This window comes from Lithobates pipiens, unplaced genomic scaffold (genome assembly GCF_037356315.1).
Source record: "Lithobates pipiens isolate NorthernLeopardFrog02 unplaced genomic scaffold, aLitPip1_a1.2 Scaffold_3, whole genome shotgun sequence".
Lineage (NCBI taxonomy): Eukaryota > Metazoa > Chordata > Amphibia > Anura > Ranidae > Lithobates > Lithobates pipiens.
The window spans coordinates 60816763-60836407 of NW_027507790.1; the positions used below are offsets into that span (position 1 = coordinate 60816763).

The following is a 19645-nucleotide window of genomic DNA, read 5'->3' on the forward strand; positions in this document are numbered from 1 at the left end:
TAACCACCTTAATGTGCCCTTGTGACCAGGGAGGACTAGCTTTTCTGGACTTATATAAATATTTTTTAGCCACTCAGCTGGTTATGGCCACATGGTGGCTGAATCTTAATATATATATTTCCTCAACCCAGCTGGAAGCGGCATTAGTAGGTTCCATAGATGCTCTTAGGGCCCTTTTATTTAGGGGCCGCAAGGCACCATATCAGTTGAATCCTTCAATGCTCACTACTATTCGTGCTTGGGAGGCCGGTCTTAGATGTGAGCATTATCCCAAGGGTGCATTCTCTCCAAATGCTCCGTTATGGCTTAATCCTACCCTTCCTCAATTTTTTTTAAAGCACCAGAGCCCATTGCATGGACAAAATATAACATTAAATTACTCTCCCAAGTGATCACCGATCAGAAACTATCCACCTTTTCTGTACTTACCTCGACTTTTAATATTCCAGGCTCCCATTTATTTCGATATTTTCAGCTTCTCCATACTTTTCATGCCCAATTTCCACAGAATAGTTTAGTGATTAGACAATCTATGCTAGAATCAGTGCTTAGATTTGAGTGCCTGGATAGGTCTATTTCAAGATTATACTCACATCTTACATTAATTTCTATCCTGCCACTAGAGGATCTTAGAGCTAAATGGGTGCAAGACATACAAGATTTAGATGTGGAGGATTGGAGGGGTGTGTGGGGTATTCCTTTCTGATCTTTGATATCTTTGAGAGATCGTATGAATCAATACAAACTGGTACATTTAGACATAAAAAGATAAATTCTCTTTACTCTTCAGAGTGTTGGCGCTGTGGAGCAATACAGGGGGATTTTACACATAGTTTTTGGATTTGCCCACATATTTTTTGGGCGGAAGTGGTGGATTTATTGAACTATATCACTTCTGCTCCTTTACCAGTTTCGATGTCTGTTTGTCTATTGGGTCTGGTAGAGACTATTTTTCCAATAGTGACTGAGCGAGTGTTTGCCAATATAGCACTATTTTATGCAAGAAAAGCTATTGCATTGCATTGCATTGCATTGGAAGAAACCTCGTCCCCCCACGCTCAAATTGGAAGCAATTGGTAAATAATAACCTTCAACTGTAGAGATACCTGCATGAATAGGGGTTGCCGTAGCAAGTATGATAAAGTGTGGGCAAAGTGGCTGGATAAGCCTTATACAGTATAGAACGTTAATGGGGGCTAGGGTGTATAATATGCATGCTTCTACGTGAGAAATGTTTGAGGCTATTTGTGAGAGAATTATTGTCTATTGTAATTTGTCCTCTCTTTATTAATTTTTCTATTTTCTTTCCCTTTTGGATTAAAGCGGGAGTAAACCCGCTGACTTTTTTTTCTGACCTGCAAGGGAAAAGACATAATGAAATACTTACCGTACCTTAGAACGAGGCCCCGACATCTCGCCCGATCTCCGCTGAGGGAGCTGACATGTACCCTCGGCGTGTCTTCCGGGTATCGCGGCTCCGGCCACTCATATCGTCACTCCCGTGCATGCGCACGGGAGATTTCTTTCCAGCAGTGTCCAGCGTCTGCCGGACTTTTAGCCAAGAATCCCCTGTGTGCACGCGCCGCTGCGAGGGGAATATCTCCTAAACCTGTATGGTCTTTTTTTTACCTACAGGTAAGCCTTATTATAGGCTTACCTGTAGGTAAAAGTTATAAAAAAGACTATACCACTGCTTTAACAATTCATATATCAGATTTCCGGAAAGCGTATCGTTATATATTTTTTATTTGATAAAAGTGTATGATGGTTTGTTGTGTCTCTGTATGTTTTGTTCGTAATAAAGAAATTTAATAAAAAGATTTATATAAAAAAAAAAAATGCCATAAGTATATCCCCTATTATGTAGACGCTATAACTTTTGCGCAAACCAATCAATATACACTTATTGCAATTTTTTTTTACCAAAAATATGTAGAAGAATACATATTGGCCTAAACTGATGAAGAATTTTTTTTTTTTTTTTGATATTTATTATAGCAAAAAGTAAAAAATATTGTCTTTTTTTATTTATAGCGCAAAAAATAAAATTTTCAGAGGTAATCAAATACCACCAAAAGAAAGCTCTATTTGTGGGAAAAAAAGGATGTAAATTTTGTTTGTGTACAACATCGCAAGACCGCGCAACTGTCAGTTACATCGATGCAGTGCCATATTGCAAAAATGGCCTGGTCATTAAGGGGGTAAATCCTTCTGGGGCTGAAGTGGTTAAATAGTTTTTACATTAAAATGTTTTTATATTTTTGTTGCTCTTTGCATAAAAGCTTCATTTTACAAATAAACATTTAATACAAGCTGCACAACTCTATATGGCTCCATCTTAACAGTGCAGACAGGGATGCGCAGGAATAGAGGGTTGAGACACTCCTTGGAGTTCCACTCAAAAAATTGAACTTTCCACTTTAAGTGTAGATGACCCAATGACATGCCACATTTGGCATGTCATTTTTTTGGGGGAGGAGCAGGTACCCTGTTTTTACGGACACCCAGCTCCAACTTCCTCCCTGTCTCTGTGGCACCGGACGGAGGATCACCTCTCCCCCTGCAATCTTCTGGGATACGTCACAGGTCCCAGAAGATTGTCCAGCCAATCGCAGAGCGCGGAGTGGTTCGCACTTGCGGAGTGTGCGCCCGGCTGTGAAGCCACAGCTAGGTGCCCACAGTAACAATGCCAGCGCCGTGGAGAGGAGGAGGAGAGGAGCGAGGCTTTGTGCACCCACAAAGCTGGACCCTGGGACAGATGAGTGTCTGATTATTAAAAGTCAGCGGCTACACTTTTTGTAATATGTGGAACTCTGCTTTAACCACTTGAGACCCGCGCTATAGCCGAATGACGGCTACAGCGCGGATCTCCTTTTCCGGGACTAGGTCTATTGACGTAGTCCCGTGCACGAGCGGCCTGCGCGCCCCCTGAGGGGCGCGCGCGGCGCACTCTGTGATTGGCGAGTCTATGAGACTCGTCTGATCACCGATCCGAGCAAGGGGTCGATCCCGACCCCTTATCACGTGATCAGCTGTCAGCCAATGACAGCTGATCATGTGATATAACGGAGCCGGTAATCGGCTATTATTCCTCCTCGCGCTGACAGCGCGAGGAGAAAAAAAAAAGAGCCGATCACCGGCGGCCGTGATCAGGACATCAGTCCCGATCACGGCCAGCCCTGCCAGTGCCCACCTGCCAGTGCCCACCTGCCCCCTCATCACTAAACACAATTAAAAAATAAGTGCCCCCCGTCAGTGCCACCCAGCAGTGCCCATAGTGCCACCCAGCAGTGCCCACAGTGCCACCCAGCAGTGCCCACAGTGCCACCCAGAAGTGCCCACAATCTGCCTCAACAAAGGTGCTGCACCCCAGTGCCACATATCCGTGCCCATCAGTGTCATCTACCAGTGCCCATCAGTGCCGCCCAGCAGTGCCACCTATCAGAGCCACCTATCAGTGCCACCTATCAGTGCCCATCAGTCCCATCTATCAGTGGTACCTATCAGTGCCCCTTAGTGCGACCCATCCGTGCCACCCATCTGTGCCATCTTATCTGTGCCCATCTTTGCCCATCAGTGCCGCCTTATCTGTGCCCATCGGTGCCGCCTTATCTGTGCCTATTAGTGCCGCCTTAACTATGCCTATCAGTGCCCACCAGTGCAGCCTATCAGTGCCCACCAATGCAGCCTATCAGTGCCCACCAGTGCAGCCTATCAGTGCCGCCTCATCAGTGCACTTCAATGAAGGAGAAAAATGACCTGTTTGCAAAATTTTATAACAAACTATTAAACATGATTTTTTTTTTTTTTTTGCATCTTTTTTTGTTTGTTTAGCAAAAAATAAAACTCCGAGCTGTAATTAAATACCACCAAAAGAAAGCTCTATTTGTGGGAAAAAAATGATAAAAATTTCATTTGGGTACAGTGTTGTATGACCGTGCAATTGTCATTCAAAGTGCATCAGCGCTGAAAGCTGAAAATTGGTCTGGGACTGAGGGGGGTTTAAGTGCCCAGTAAGCAAGTGGTTAAGTGTGTAAATTTGAGTTCTCCAAACAAGCATTTTCCTAAATCAGAGTTGAGTGACCTGCATAAAATGTATACATCGAGCTTCTGTGGTACAATCAAAGTGGTAATGAGCCATAAGGCATGAAGGGTGCAAGATGTGAAGCCACTAGCAGACCTTGTTCTTAGTGCCCCTATGGATTTCTACACCCTTTATATTGAGCTCAACAGAGAAAAACAACTCTAATCTATTCCATGGTGTAAACAAGATGTGCCTCTTTATTATACAACTGTTTGTCAGAAATTCAAAGAAGCAGAATTACAGAATTCACTCTTGGCAGTGCTCCAATTACTGGGCCATCTTAGAAAGACAAGACCCCATTACCTGACCATCATGGATGCATCACAGGCAACCACTACAAGTGCAAACATGACTTCACTGCATTCTTGAAAAAAAACTTATAGCTGGAACTATCATTATATCAATTTTCATATACCTTTATTTTCTCCTACTTTTGAGATATATAATATTTAAAAGCTATATACACATTTATAAATGTTTATTGTGAATGACTGTGGTCCATTTATACATTTATACAGACTTGCCGTTGTGATCAACACAGAGCTCCTGTCTGGCAAATAAATGTATTTAGCAAAAACAAACTTTATGCTTGCAGATAAAATAAAACTACACAACATACTGGAGTTTAGTGGCATATAACAAAATATATTGTTAAATCAATTTTGTTTAAATGTAATAACATAAAAATATATACTTTTGTGATAGTTCCCCTTTAAGTCTTTTGGCAGAAAGATTAATGAAAAAAAATAATAATCTGCCACAGGTTTCTGTTCAGTAAATTATACTTGCATTTGCAACGATCAGACTGCTAGGAGACCCTAATGCCCCACATTCCAATCACAAAATCCGTCGGATTTTTTCAGACGGTCTTTGGCCGAAACTTGTGTTGCATACACACGGTCGCACAAAGTTGTCGGAAAATCCAATTGTTCTGAACGAGGTGACGTCAAACACGTACGTCAGGACTATAAACGGGCCAGTAGCCAATAGCTTTCGTCTCTTAGTTTATTCTGAGCATGCGTGGAACTTTGTCTGTCGGAATTGTCTACACACGATTGGTATTTATGCGATCGGATTTTGTTGTCGGAAGATTTTAGATCCTGCTCTCAAACTTTGTGCGTCGGAAAATCCGACGGAAAAAGTCAGATGGAGCCCACAAACGATCAGATTTTCCAACAATATGATCCGATTGCACATTTTCCGTCGGAAAATCCGACCGTGTGTATGGGGCATTAGGCTCATACCCACTGAGGTGTCTGAGTATGCCAGGCTACCTTTGCTGCTTTGAAAGAGTGTGCACTTTGCATGAGAAAGGTTAATTGGCTGGATGTGTTTTAATTATTTTAAGCCTTTTTAGCCTTTGGAATTTGTGATTAAAAAAGAAGTGTGACATGCCATTAGTGGCCTGGATATTTTATTTTTTTTTTTATTTCTACATGGCACCAAGAAATAAGAACATAGGGTGCTATTGAAAATAAATCACATTTGCCAGTACCCACATGTAAGCTTGGAAGGTTGCCAAAGGCAGCTGAGCAGATTGCCTCGCTGCAGTCTCCCCATAGACACCAGCAGGAGTCACTTTAAAATGTTTTAAATTACCCTATATCAGTGATGGTGAACCTTGGCACCCCAGATGTTTTGGAACTACATTGCCCATGATGCTCATGCACTGTGCAGTGTAGTGGAGAATCATGGGAAATGTAGTTCCAAAACATCGGGGGTGCCAAGGTTCGTTATCACTGCCCTATATCCTCCGTGTACACCATTATGCTCCCCAAGCACTTAACACAGCATGTAGTAAAGAAGCCTGTCATGATGACATGGGTATGTGACCATAAGCTGGCCATAAACTCACACAAAAATCATATCAATGACTTTGGTTCAATTTCAGAAATTACTCTTGAAGATGGGGATATAAAGATACGAAGATCACAAAAGAATACTTTAAAGTGGTTGTAAAGTCAGAAGCTTTTTTTTTTATCTTAATGCATTCTATGCATTAAGATAAAAAAGCCTTCTGTGTACAGCAGCCACCCTCATACTCTCCTGAACCCATCTCTGTCCAGCGATGTTCATGAGTGTCTCTGCCATCGGGTACTCTCCCTCCTGATTGTCTGAGACACAGCAGCGGCGCTACTGGCCCCCGCTACTGTCAATCAACATCAGTTAGCCAATCAGGAGAGAGAGGGGATGGCTGCTTCGTGTCTGAATGGACACACGGAGATGCAGCTCAGCTCGTGTGCCTCCAAAGCAAGCTGCTTTCTGTGGGGACACTCAACAGGAGGGAGGGGCCAGGAGCACAGAAGAGGGACCTGAGAAGAGGAGGATCTGGGCTGCTCTGTGCAATTTTACTGCACAGAGCAGGTAAGTATAACATGTTTGTTATTTTTATAGGAACAAAAAATAAGACTTTACAATCACTTTAAGGGAAGGATTTTGGTTGTGAACCTTAAGGCTAGTACACGCAGGCTGAATATCATCTGGAACATTTTGACATTTGGCCCATGTGTAGAGCAGCCTGTCTGACAGAAGGCGGTCTAATAACCGGCTTTCATCGAACGTGCATGCTGGAAAACCAGCGTCTGATCAGCACTTGCAGCCAGTGGCTGTGAGTGCTAATCAGTGTGTTCTGGCAGGGGGGTAGGGACAGTCCCACCTGTAAGAACACAAGAACTCAGGGGGGGAGACTGCTGTACTAACATTGCTTGTGTTAGTACACTGTACATTTTTTTTGGTTGAGCCTACTAGGTTGAACGAAAAAAAAATAAAAAATCCCTGTGTGTACCAGGCATTAGTAGTTCTCTGCTGACTGAGCAGAGTTAAAGGGGTTGTAAAGGTAAAAGTTTTTTTCACCTTAATGCATTAAGGTGAAAAACATCTGACAATACTGCCCCCCCCCAGCCCCCTCATTATACTTACCTGACCCCTCGAAAGTCCCACTCTCGTCCCCGACATCCTCTTCGCCGATCAGCCTGGCCGCTGATTGGTTACAGTGGATGGATTGAAAACAGCGCAGCCATTGGCTCGCTCTGCTGTCAATCACATCCAATGATGCGGCGCGCCGGGGGGCGGGGCCGAGTGATACAGCTAACAGCTATAGCCGCCGGCTGTATCACGGGAGCGCGCCGGCAAGCACTTCACATCATGCGAGGGAGCTCACGTGAAGTTGTGGAGTCCTTGCGGGAGGGAGCCGAGACAGCCGCTGTGGGACCCCAGAAGACCAGGTTCAGTGCTACTCTGTGCAAAACAAGCTGCACAGTGCAGGTAAGTACAACCTTTACAACCCCTTGTTGTATAGCAGTGGTAAGTGGTATAGCAAGTCACTCACTATAGGTTGTGCTGATTGCTGTATCACCACTTAAAAACTACAGCTCCCTCTCATGGTAGGCAACAGGCAGTGAAAAGCAGAAATTCCTGGTGGTCAGAAGACATGGTGTTAGTTTCTAATCATGTTTGGACAGCTTTAATTTCCATAGACTGTGGTTGAATGTGCAGAACATATATGATCTGAAAAATAATTTTGTCAGTTACAACGAAAACATGGTTGTTTCATAACAAGTCCTCCCTTCAGTTTTGTGGTAAAAGCTTTCCATGTTCCAGTAATTTGAGCACCACTTTCCAGGACATTATCTTAAAAAGTTCATTTCTCATGGAGAATTTGGTATCCTTCACTTCCAAGCTTCTCGGAATGTTTGGCCTGCAGCTTTGTGCAGCACATTAGGATCACAGGTTTGACCCCTTAGTCCTTTGTGTAATGGTAAAATTCATTAGGTAGGCGCATCATGAGAACGAGACCAAGGCTACTGTGAATAGGTGCACCAGAAGCAGTGAAATGTTAGTTGACAAGCTGATGCTGAGAAATTCTGCTGAAGATGTACAAGAACAGACTTCATAGGCATTCTCTGACCGGCTCTCATCATGCTGACCCTGCCTGGAATGAGCACCAGTCCTACTGCTTTCTGCACTTGGTCCATCGGACTGCATGTCACTGCATACTAGCCAGTCTCGTGCCGTTATTTGTGGGTAACCTTGTTCAGCTTCCATTTTGTTGTCAAGCACTTTCCAGTACTCTTTTCCTCTGAAAAAGTAGGTTGAACCTAAGTGCAAAAAAAAAACAAAAAACGTTGAATATTCAAAATAACAGGAGAGTTAAAATAATCTGATATTATACATGAATAAATATAATTATAAATATTAAATGCTCTAAACATGTACTTCAATGACTAATGCATAATCTTGTTTTAATTATATTTACATTGGGTAAAATATCTCTCGCTAAACATTTTAATATAATTATAATGAGTCCCAGAGAAACGGTATAAATGATGACAGTTATCATTTCAGTTAGTAGTTCTGTCATATTATGTCAGAGAAGAATATTAAGGACTATTCACTGGAACATTAGTAAGAAGAAGAATCAGAAAAATATTATAATGATGCTTTTTTATCTGCTTTGTGCCACGTTCCATTACCCATAATAGTATTTTTCAACGGTTAGCTTCAAAAGATTACTTTACATGTACTACATTGAACCAATTTCACAAATGTTCCATGAAAAAACTGCAGCGCAAATTTACAACAAATTGTTATTGTTTCTAAGATTTAAAGCTGAATTCCAGACAGACAGCTAAATGCACCTAATAAAGATATATATATATATATATATATATATATATATATATATATATAGATATATATATATATCTATCTATATATATATATGTATATATATATATATATATATATATATACATAAATAAGTAAATAAATATATATATATATAAAAAAATATATATATATGTGATATCTATGTGATTTTAAGAAGAATCCGGTGTGATTCCTGTCCAAATCACATGCGATTTCCCACACTGTTCCTGTGTGTGTGTGTGTGTGTGTGTGTATCTATATATATATATATATATATATGTATATATATATATATATATATATATATATATATATATATATATATCTAAAAAGGGATTTAAGCGCCATCTAATGGGCAGTTTAACCACTTCCATACCAGGCCTATTTTGGCACTCCTTTCCAACATGTAAAAATTGTAATCTTTTTGCAAGAAAATTACTCAGAACCCCCAAACATTATATATGTTTTTTTAGCAGAGAACCGAGGGAATCAAATGTCGATTGTTGCAATTTTTTTTTACAACGCCCCTCGGTTGTTGCAGTTTCTTTCAACTGCCCCTGAACCCTCTCTGTTATTTGTCCATGTACACAGGGTCGTTTCTAGTCATTTCTAGGCAGTTGAGTTTAGAGGCATTTTTTGGACTGTAAAAAAATATGTTCAGAAGCTGAGTTTACAAGCATTTCAAGCACCAAAGCTTATGAATGCGGCTAAACGCGATAACTCTCCTTTAGCAGTGTTTAGTTTACAGGCTTTTTTTTTTTTTAAAGTTTCTGAACACAAACGTGACAAAACGTGCTAAACGCGGCATGTAAACATGGCAAAACAGATGTTTTAAATGTGGGTTATTATCTTTCAAGTTACATCGTTCAGGAGAGGTTGTAAAAACGCCCTGTGTATATGAAGTCTTAATAGATACCTAACATGTCATGCTTTAAAATTGCGCACACTCGTGGAATGGCACCAAACTTCAGTACTTAAAAATCTCCATAGGCGACCATTTAAAAATATGTACAGGTTACCAGTTTAGAATTACAGAGGAGGTCTTGGGCTAGAATTATTACTCTCACTCACGGCAATACGGCACCTCACATGTGTGGTTTGAACGCCGTTTACATATATGGGTGCGACGCACGCTGGGGCGCTTTAAATATTTTTTACAAATTTTTTATTGTTTATTTTCGTTTTATTTTTACACTTTCCCTTTAAATATTTTTTTGGTGATCACTTTTTTTCCTATTACAAGGAATGTAAACATCCCTTGTAATAGGAATAGGGCATGACAGGTCCTTTTAATTGAGAAATGTGGGGTCGATAAGACCCCACATTTCTCTCAAGCTCGCTCATCTATGTCTGTATGGACCTTGCTTTGTGCACAGTTGCGCAGACATGTTGGAACAGGAAGGGGCCATCCCCAAACTGTTCCCACATAATAGTTGGGAGCATGAAATTGTTCACCAGCATGGTGGAGCTCATTAACTTTTATCCAATAAGGTATAGTAGCAAGCGATAGCTTTCTCCACTTCATTTTGACCGGTGCCCAAAGCAAGGCCCATAAAGACATGGATAAGGAACTTGACTGGCATGCACAGTGTCCTGACCTTAACCCGACAGAACACCTTTGCGATGAATTACAGCAAAGACTGCGAGCCATGCCTTCCCGTCCCCATCAGTGTCTGACTTCACAAATGCGCTTCTGGAAGAATGATCAAGCATTCCCATAGACACACTCCTAAACCTTGTGGACAGCCTTCCCAGAAGAGTAGAAGCTGTTATAGCTGCAAAGGGTGGGGCAACTCAATATTGAACCCTATAGACTAAGGATTGGGATGCCATTAAAGTTTGTGTACGTGTAAAGGAAGCGCCCCAATACTTTTGGTAATATAGTGTATGTACCAAAATTTGCTTAATGGAGTAAGCACTGAGGATATTTCTGTAATTATTAAAAAATATTTTTGTGTTTTTTAATGCTGTTGCCACAGTTGTCTCTTTTAGTTTATGCAACACAACAAAGGGTTAGGGATTGTTAGGTACGGGGATGCTTCTTTAGGTGAAAATACACACCAGAAATAGTGAAAAGTGGAAAAAAAAGATTTAGCTTAGCAGAAAAAAAAATATATATAACTATATACTCACCATCTGACCAAGCCATAGCATCATCCAGAGCAGTGGGGATCCCCTTCCACAGAGTAATCTCCATAGGGTAGCCATCATCCATTCTATGCTCACGCTCACTGTAACTCCAAAAAAGGTTTTCTCTAAAGAAATATGTCTTATCAATGTGAGACCAGGAGAAAGCAGCATCCACACCCCCAGGGGGTAATCCAAATTCTGTGATGGGCCGGGGATATCCTTCTTCCACATTATTGTCTTTGAAAATCCAATAGCGGTCACCTAAAACATATGGGGAGAGAAAACAGGAAACGGTGACAGTTTCACTGAGGATAAGCCCATAAAGCAATTATATAGGAATGTTACAAATAGTATTAAAATACATGGAAGGAATAGAATAACGAAAGTCCCAAATGGTGCCTATATTTTAGCTTTAGTACTTTATAATGCTTACTTCATAAAAATATTATTTTTACTTGAGGTCATGTGACTGCTATTCCTCCATCTTGAGACCCTGTGCAATGAGTGATGGAGTTTTCTTTGGTGACTGACGTCAATACAGTAAGTGACATTGCCATCTCAACTTTTTCTGTTACGGAAATGCAAAGTGATGGAGGAGAAGTATGAGAAATTCCAGTCTGAGTGACATTGCTATCTCAACTTTTTCTGTTACGGAAATGCAAAGTGATGGAGGAGAAGTATGAGAAATTCCAGTCTGAGTGGCATTGCTGACAGTACATGTGCAAGGGAAGGACATGGCCAACAAGCAGGGGATCTCTGAATGATGCCGCGTACACATGACCGGACTTTCCGGCAGAAAAGGTCCAACTGAATAATTTCATTGTATATTCCGATCGTGTGTGGGCTTCAGCAGACTTTTTTTTTCTCAAAAAATATGATGGACCAAGAAATAGAACATGTTTTAAATCTTTCCGACAGAACCAATTCCTATCGGGAAAACCATTCGTCTGTATGCTAGTCCAAATACGACCCAAGGGCAGCTATTGGCTACTGAACTTCTTTTTCTGGTCCCGTTGTACGTCATTGCATTTGAAACAAACGGACTTTGGTGTGATCGTGTGTAGGCAATATCGTCAGAGTTTATTCTAAGGGAAAGTCCGGTCGTGTGCACGCTCAAATCAACTACTGTATAGCGGGTGAGATATTTCTCATTAGCAGTAAATAAATTGTAATGCGAGAAACAATATGTAAGGTGTACTATTTGCCTTATGAATGTTGGGAAGTACTATTATGGAGCTCAGAACCTCTCATCTCATTTAAATGTTTGTAGACATTTACATGACATGCATGCAGGTTATGTGTCTGGTTTTTATTTCCATGGCACATTGAAAGGGTGTTCCTGGCATGAAGGGGTGGAGATTTGAGATGTTTGCACCAAGGAAAAGAGGCTTCATGGATTTTTTAGCTGCAAACTTCCTTCTGGTCTCACTCATTGATAAGATTTGACTTCCATGCTTAGGTGCATTGACATTCTGCTTTAAATACTGTATGTTATATTTTTACTGTATATACAATACAGGACACAGAGGATGTGTCCTGGATGGCAGGTATATTCCCTCATTATTTGAGTTGTGGTCCCTTTAAGGGAGATGGTTTACAGCAAAGGCATTGTTGAGTACTCAGGAGTCCTGGTTTTTAGTACACTCTGGACTGCTAAGCCCTTATTAGGGACCTGGAATTTTGGAGGTTCAAAGAGTTTTGGGTGGGAAGAACCATCAAACCTTGAATAGAGGAACTATGATCCTGTAGGGGTTAACCCAAGAGTCAAGAAACCTAAGAGAAGCTATGAAAAACCTCCTCCTTGGGACTCCTGAAGCCAACAGGAAAACTCAACACCACAGAGAGGGACTGGTAGAGTGGCAGTACACCCTTAACTTGTATGAAAATTTTGAACCAGAGTATGGAATATTTTGTGTTCTTTGCTAAAGATAAGCTATATTTTTCCTCTTTGCCTATTTTTGAAAATAAAAGGACCGTTTGCTTCTACCAACAGCTGTCTGACGATCTCGTTGGGCTACCTAATTTCACGATATATATATAAACATGTGTAAACACCCATGCCACCCCATTCTGGTGCAACCAAAAAAAAGAATTCTGCACAAGCCAAACAAAGTAATGGCTCAAATCGCACTGCTGAAGAACAGGAATCAGGTGAAATTTCTGTTCAAAATCGCATGTGACTCTCGCATAGTGTGTGCCGGCACTCAATAAGAACTGTCACAGGAAAAAATCCAATTACTGCTACTAAAGTTCTGTAAATAATACAGCTGAAGTGTACTGTTTCTAGAGAGAACTTCTTGTCTGGTGTGACCTTCATATCCATTTAATTGTATCTTTCAGTAGTATCTACATGTTTCCCCCATTACCAAATCATTTTCAGTTTTTAGCACCAAGATACTTTAATAGACAGTTATTCATTCATGCAACGCTGTACCTAAATAAAATTTATATAAAGATTTATTTTGGTGAAATTTAATAACCACAATTTTTTTTATACATATACAAGTAAGTATGAAAGCTGTTAAAATGGCCAGTTTTTGGAAAATAGATACCTCCAAGGTGGGCACAATTTTTGAAAAAGAAGAATTATGCAGGTATTAAGAAGGCTAAAACATGGAGCTTGTTGGTGTGCACTAGGTATATTAAATGAACATGTCATACACAGAGGGATCAGGAGCTGAAGGGGTTTATGTACAGGTCACATACAGTGGGAGGATGGAGATGAAGGGTTTAATGTACAGATGTTACAGGTCAGATCCAAGACAGGATGTGGTTAACTTATACTGTACAGGGATGAATGACAGTATAGGTAATGATTTTACTGCTGGCACCGTTACTGGATTGCACTGGTGGTCAGTGGGCTTCCTGGTCACCAGCCAGTAAATGAGATATGGCTGTTAAAGGCAGTCATTGTGTACAGTCTCTGGTCACAGTGATCACATGGTACAGAGCCCCTCCCATTGGCTCTGTACCTTGCAGTGTGATCCACTGTGGTCAATCCCGGCATGGTCACAGTCGTGTGCATGTGCAGGTACACACAGGAGAATGTATTGGTATGTATTGTACATATTCTCAAAACAATAGGGTTTACGGACCTGTACACATATAGTGGCTGGTCCATAAGAGGTTAACCAGGCAAGATTTGAACAAAAAATGTTTATTTCTATTAATGAAACCAGAACTCATGTTTTGCTTTGTTGCATTAATGCTTGCCCTGGCACTGGAGGTGATTGCTACCGATTATCATTGCTGGTCCTGACACTTGTTGGAAGTTATCATTACTGGCTCCAATGGAGCTTATCTTTCCTCACAATCACTTCAATATTCCAAGCTCTATTTTATCTAAAGAAAGGTGCAAATATGACACACTATAGGGCAGGCCATACACCATGAAGCAACACCCACTTTTGAACACATCCACGTTTGACCATGCCACCAGTCTGGAGCTGTCCCTGAACACACCACCGCTATAAGCCATGTATTTGATTTTTGTTAATAGAGAGTTAATGTTCAATATCTCGTGTACAGAGGTCATATTCAGATTAAACAGGTGATCAATTTTATTTGCTTTACTTGTGTTTTTACTGTAGCAACACCCCCGAAGGAGCTGCTTAAATTGGTTCAGTCCATTACTCTGACTCTCAACCCCAGGAATGGCCTCAGCCCCTCTGGCACACCTGGCAACGTGATTAATAGAATACCACAGTAATGGCACACTGACACAGTTCAAGTATTAATGTTTTCTTTCTATTTACTTAAGCAGCAAGAACTCAAAATGGCATTGGTCAGCCAGATCCCGGACAAACAACCAGGATTTGGTTGAAGTGATTTTTATAGTGCTCAAGCAAATATACATATAGACAGCATCAATACAGTTAGTGACAGATAATCCGTAAATTTCTTCTTCAAAACATTTAAATACATGTAGATATTACCAATACTAAAGGGGAACCCCAGGCCAAACTATTAACCGTTAACGCTAATGAGAAGTCTGACTTAAAGGTAATGGTATAAGGGCCTTTATAGCAGCAATGACAGTAATGTCCCCATTGCAGATCTGATGGTCTTCACCAGCATGGAGGAGCCCATTAACTTTTATCCAATAAGGTGTAGTAGCAAGCGATAGGTTTCTCAAAACAAGGAGAGCTAAATGTGTCTCTACACAGTGTTCAAAGTAGGTTCAGTAAAGTATTCCTAAGGTAGAGATGTCTGTGCAAAGTGTCCCAATGAAACCGTGAGAAAGCATTTGTAAAGGTGGGTGACTGCCCTCTCACCAATGACCAGGCCGATTCGATGCCTTCCGGACAGTAGCTCATGTAGCTACATTCATTCAACGAATCCGCCCTATCGATCCCCCGATGTGAAGCTTAGTACACAGGTTGACAGGTGACCCGAGTGGTGCTGGATAGATGTCAGAAAAACAGCAAGCAGAGCCAGGCCCCTCACATCTGGGTTGAAACACAGTACACTGCGTGATAGGCCGCAATCCCCCTCTCACAGCAACAGGATGGTGTTCACATGAGGGGATCCAGGAAACAAAGAGAGCTGGTCCTAGTGCGCCATATACTTTTATAGTCTCTCCCACAATTCTCTTGAATCTCTACAGTGTGGCCTGGGATTTGCAGTCCTGTCACCTTAAAAGTCAGTCAGGCTGCTTTATGCTGGGACTTCATATCCCACAGTTCCGTTCTCTTCCTACAGTCTTCCTTTGATTGGCTGTCTTTCCTCTGCCTATGATGAAGTAGTGGAAAGGGCAGAGTAGGCTGTCTTGACCGTGAGTCATCACACAGTGACTAGAAAAAAAAAGGGAGGGAGGAACCCACTCCAACAGAACTGACAGAGTGTGTCTCCATCGAAAGTCCTGGCTAGCCTGGCAATACAGTAGGGGTGTCAAATAGCCACTACACACTCCCCCACCAGAGGGGGGTGGCCGGCCTTGATATTTGGGATGGCCACAGCCAATCCATTCCCATCTCTTCTTTCTCACTATTCTCATCCTCTTCAGTAAGAGGCACCAACTGATACCTAGTCACAGGTCTGGCTCTCTGAGAGACTATGGATGTGGACTGTGAATCTGGCTGTGGTGTCACGCAAACTGCTTCCTACAGAGACAACAGATGGTTGCAGTGCCAAGTCTTCAGCAGGCCTGTGCTGGCTTCTGGCTGAATTTTATACACTGGGAGTCCTGGCAGCTGATTGGAAACCACATGAGGCTGTGACTTCCAGTGGCCAGCCAACTTGTGCTTTCCAGGGACACCCAAGTTCCTCAGCAGTACTCTGTCACCTGGTTGCAAGTCCTGCACTCATACCCTGAGATCAAAATTTCGTTTTGTTCCTCTGTCCTCAGGCATCTGAGGCAGCTTGGGCCTTGTCGTAGGTGGTTTTCAGACTTTTCTGTAGGTGGTCTACATATCCTCTGTGGGAGGTTGTGGAAGTATAGTCTAAAAATGTGCCAAAGGCCAAGTCTACTGGTAGCCGGGCCTCCCATCCAAACATCAGACAATGTGAAGACAAAAGGAGAGTATCCTGTGGCATTGTTTGTGATGCTGTTATAAGCATGCATGATAGCGGCTATATGCTTGCTCCAGTGCTGCTTTTGGTCTGCATTCAAAGTCCCAATCATATCTATGAGGATTTGGTTGAACCTCTCGGGCTGAGGATCCCCTTCAGGATGGTACTGGGTGGTTCTGGACTTTTTAATGCCTAACAGGTATAAAAGTCTCTTTATGAGACTCCTCTCAAAGTCTTTCCCTTGATCAGAGTGGATACATTGGGGCAGGCCACAGTGTACAAAGAACTTCTCCACTAAGATCTTGGCCACTGTGGATGCCTGTTGATCCTTTGTGGGAAATGCCTAGGCATGCCGAGTGAAGTGGTCAGTCACTACCAGGATATTTCCCTGTCCACTCAGATCAGGCTCTAAGCACAGAAAGTCAATGCACACCAGCTCCATGGGTCCCTGACTCTGAAGATGGCCCATTGGGTCAGCTCGTGAGGCAAAGTTTTTCTTTAGATACATCTGATGCAGCAGTGGCAATAGCCCTCGACTTCAGTCCGCATGCAGGGCCAATAGAATTGTTTCCTCACTAGGTGGAAAGTCCTCTCAGGTCTTAGGTGGCCATGGTTGTCGTGTAGGGCGGTTAATACTGTTTCCCTATGTTTTTCTGGTAGGAACAACTTCCATCTTTCTTTGAGATCATCAGTTGACCACCCCTTGATGCAGCTGCAGACGATCCCACTCTCAGTGCAGTAGACGGGCCTCCTTCGGGGAGTCAGTGAGGAGCAAATCAGGGCGTTGCCTCTGTAAGGCCTTCATTGCCAAGCTACAGAGAGGGTCTTCCAACTGGTCCCTTCGCAAGTCTTTCTTAGAAAGCTTTGACTGACCTTCATCCCCAACTCAGGTAATATTGCAATAACATTTGTGGACACCAGCAGCTCAAACTCCAATGTCTTCGACCCTGGATCCTCCTCCAGCTTGGCGTTCTGCTCCTTGACATAAGGCTCATACCCCTTCCAGTGTCAGGCGAGCGCATTCTTCTGGATCATCAGTGGAGCAATGGGGCCTTCTTGACAGAGCATCTGCGTCTTTGTTCCCATCCCCCAGATCAATACTTCAAGCTGAAAGTAAACCCGATAGGGCAGCCAACCATCTGTGACCTGTGGTATCCAACTTGGCAGTGGTGAGGATGTAGGTGAGAACATTATTGTCGGTCTTAATCACAAACTTCGCTCCATATTGATAATCCTTCCATTTATTCACTACCGCCCACTTCGAGGCAAGAAACTCGAGTTTGTGTGAGGTAGTTCTTCTCAACGGGTGCCAAGCTCCGACTCACATAGGCAACAGGCCGTAGGTGGCCATCGTGCTCTTGATACAGCACCCCACCTAACCCATCTTGCCTGGCGTCAATGTGTAGTTCATATGGCTTGGTTAGATCTGTATAGGCCAGGACTGGAGCAGTTGTTAGGCTCCATTTCAGCTGCCTAAAGGCCTCTTCACATTGGGCAGTCCACTGTTCCTGAATGGACTCTCTGGGTTTTCTGGACCCTCCAGCTAGTCTGACAGGCTTTGTCGGATCTGGGTCATTGTCTTCCTCTTCACTTTTCAGTAGCTCATTGAGTGGGTTAGCTATTTTAGCGAATCCCTCAACAAATCTTCTGTAATAGGAACAGAATCCCAGAAATGATCTGAGTTCGGTCACATTAGTAGGCCTTGGCCAGGAGGTGATGGCTTCCAGCCTCTGGGGCCACTCCGTCGGCAGGCATGATGTGACCAAGGTAGTTGACTAAGGGTTGATAAAACTGGCACTTCTCCAGAGACAGCTTCAACTCCTTCTCATGGAATCTCTTGAGGACCTTCACTAGATGCCCTTCGTGCTCCTCTAAGGTCTTCCCAAAGACAATGATGTCATCTAGATACACCAACACTTCTATCAGGTTCATGTCACCCACCATCTTCTCCATGAGCCTTTGGAAAGTGGCTGGGACGCTGGACATGCCTTGAGGCATACTGTCTAATTCAAAGAACCCCACGGGGTAATGAAGGCGGTCTTCTCCCGATCCTCAGGCTGCAAGGGGATTGGATAGTACCCACTCTTCAGATCCAGCACGCTGAACCATTTTGCCCCTGACAGGCTCTGGAAGGCATTTTCTATCTGTGGTGGGGTATACTGGTCGGGAATGGTCCTTCTGTTCAGCATTCTGTAGTCGATACACAGCCTCAGCGACCCTCTTCTGTACCACCACTATCGGAGAAGCATATGGACTTTGGGATTCTCTGAAGAGACTCTTCAATTCTGCCAATTGTTCACGCATGTCTTCCAAGTCTCCTAAAGGAATCCACTGGACTCTTTCTCTGAATGGCTTATCCTCCTGAAGACAGATCCGGTAGTTGGCACTCTTTGCACATCCAACATCGAATTCACTCTTCAAAATTTCAGCCTGCCATCTCAGGAGCTGAGTCTTGGCTCTTTCTTTCCATTCGGGTGAGAGAGGAGTGTTCTTTGGATAGAAGTCCTCGACAGGGTTCACATTCTTTTCTCCCCTCATTAAATCAGATGATGAGACCGGAGTAGGCGGATTCACTTGTCAAAACAACATCCGAGCCGGCATCTTCACTGGCAAGGCTGTTAAGTTGCGGACACTGACCGAGATCCTCCTGTGACTTCTTTGCAGTGCTTTGGTTGAAACCACTTCGGGAATACTCTCCACTCCCATGTCCTCTCTCTGCTTCAAGGACAATGAAAGGGCCTGGCTGTTTCCAATTTAGCTTGACAGGTGCCTATAAACAGGCCACTTCACCAGGCTGTAACACCTTCTCACTCCGGTCCAAGCGCCAGATCTTTCCCACTCCATCATCTGGGGCCTTCTGTTCTTTTACCAGGTGCTGATAGACTTTAGGGGTGGCTTCTGAGGCAGGCCCTCTTAAAATCTCTGTGATTCTCTGTTTCTTGTGGGCTTCAGGAATGCCCCATTCATCCAAGGCTTGTGTGGCCTGGTCCAGCCACTCTTCAGTGTTGTCCTCCCCTGTAGGCACTGGTTGTCTTCCAAAGAAGGCCCTGAGCTTTTGATACCCAGTTCCAGAGTATGTTGGAGGGTATTTCTGACATCTGGACACAAAGTCTTCCAGGGCAGCAAAGGATTCTGGTCCAATCGTAGCCAGAGGCGATGTGGAGAGAACTTCTTCCGTAGTTGAAGCAACTTGTAGTTGTAGTTGACAGCAATCACCCACACCTTCCTGTCCGGGGACAGCATCTTCACTGCCTAGCTGTTTTGTTCTTCAGT

The 19645-nt window shown here is 42.9% G+C and overlaps 1 protein-coding gene across 2 annotated transcripts in view; it reads right to left on the bottom strand.

Moving 5' to 3' along the window:
• Positions 1 to 4258: 4258 nt before the first annotated feature.
• Positions 4259 to 19645, bottom strand: part of MMP17 (matrix metallopeptidase 17) — a 210310-nt gene continuing 194923 nt past the window's right edge. For both annotated transcript variants that reach the window (XM_077461772.1, XM_077461773.1), the window contains exons 9-10: positions 10865 to 11122; positions 4259 to 8181 (exon numbers count right to left, since the gene is read on the bottom strand). In XM_077461772.1, coding sequence (XP_077317898.1) covers positions 7865 to 8181; positions 10865 to 11122 — 575 coding nt within the window. In that variant the 3' untranslated portion in view covers positions 4259 to 7864. The remainder of the gene's footprint in view (positions 8182 to 10864; positions 11123 to 19645) is intronic.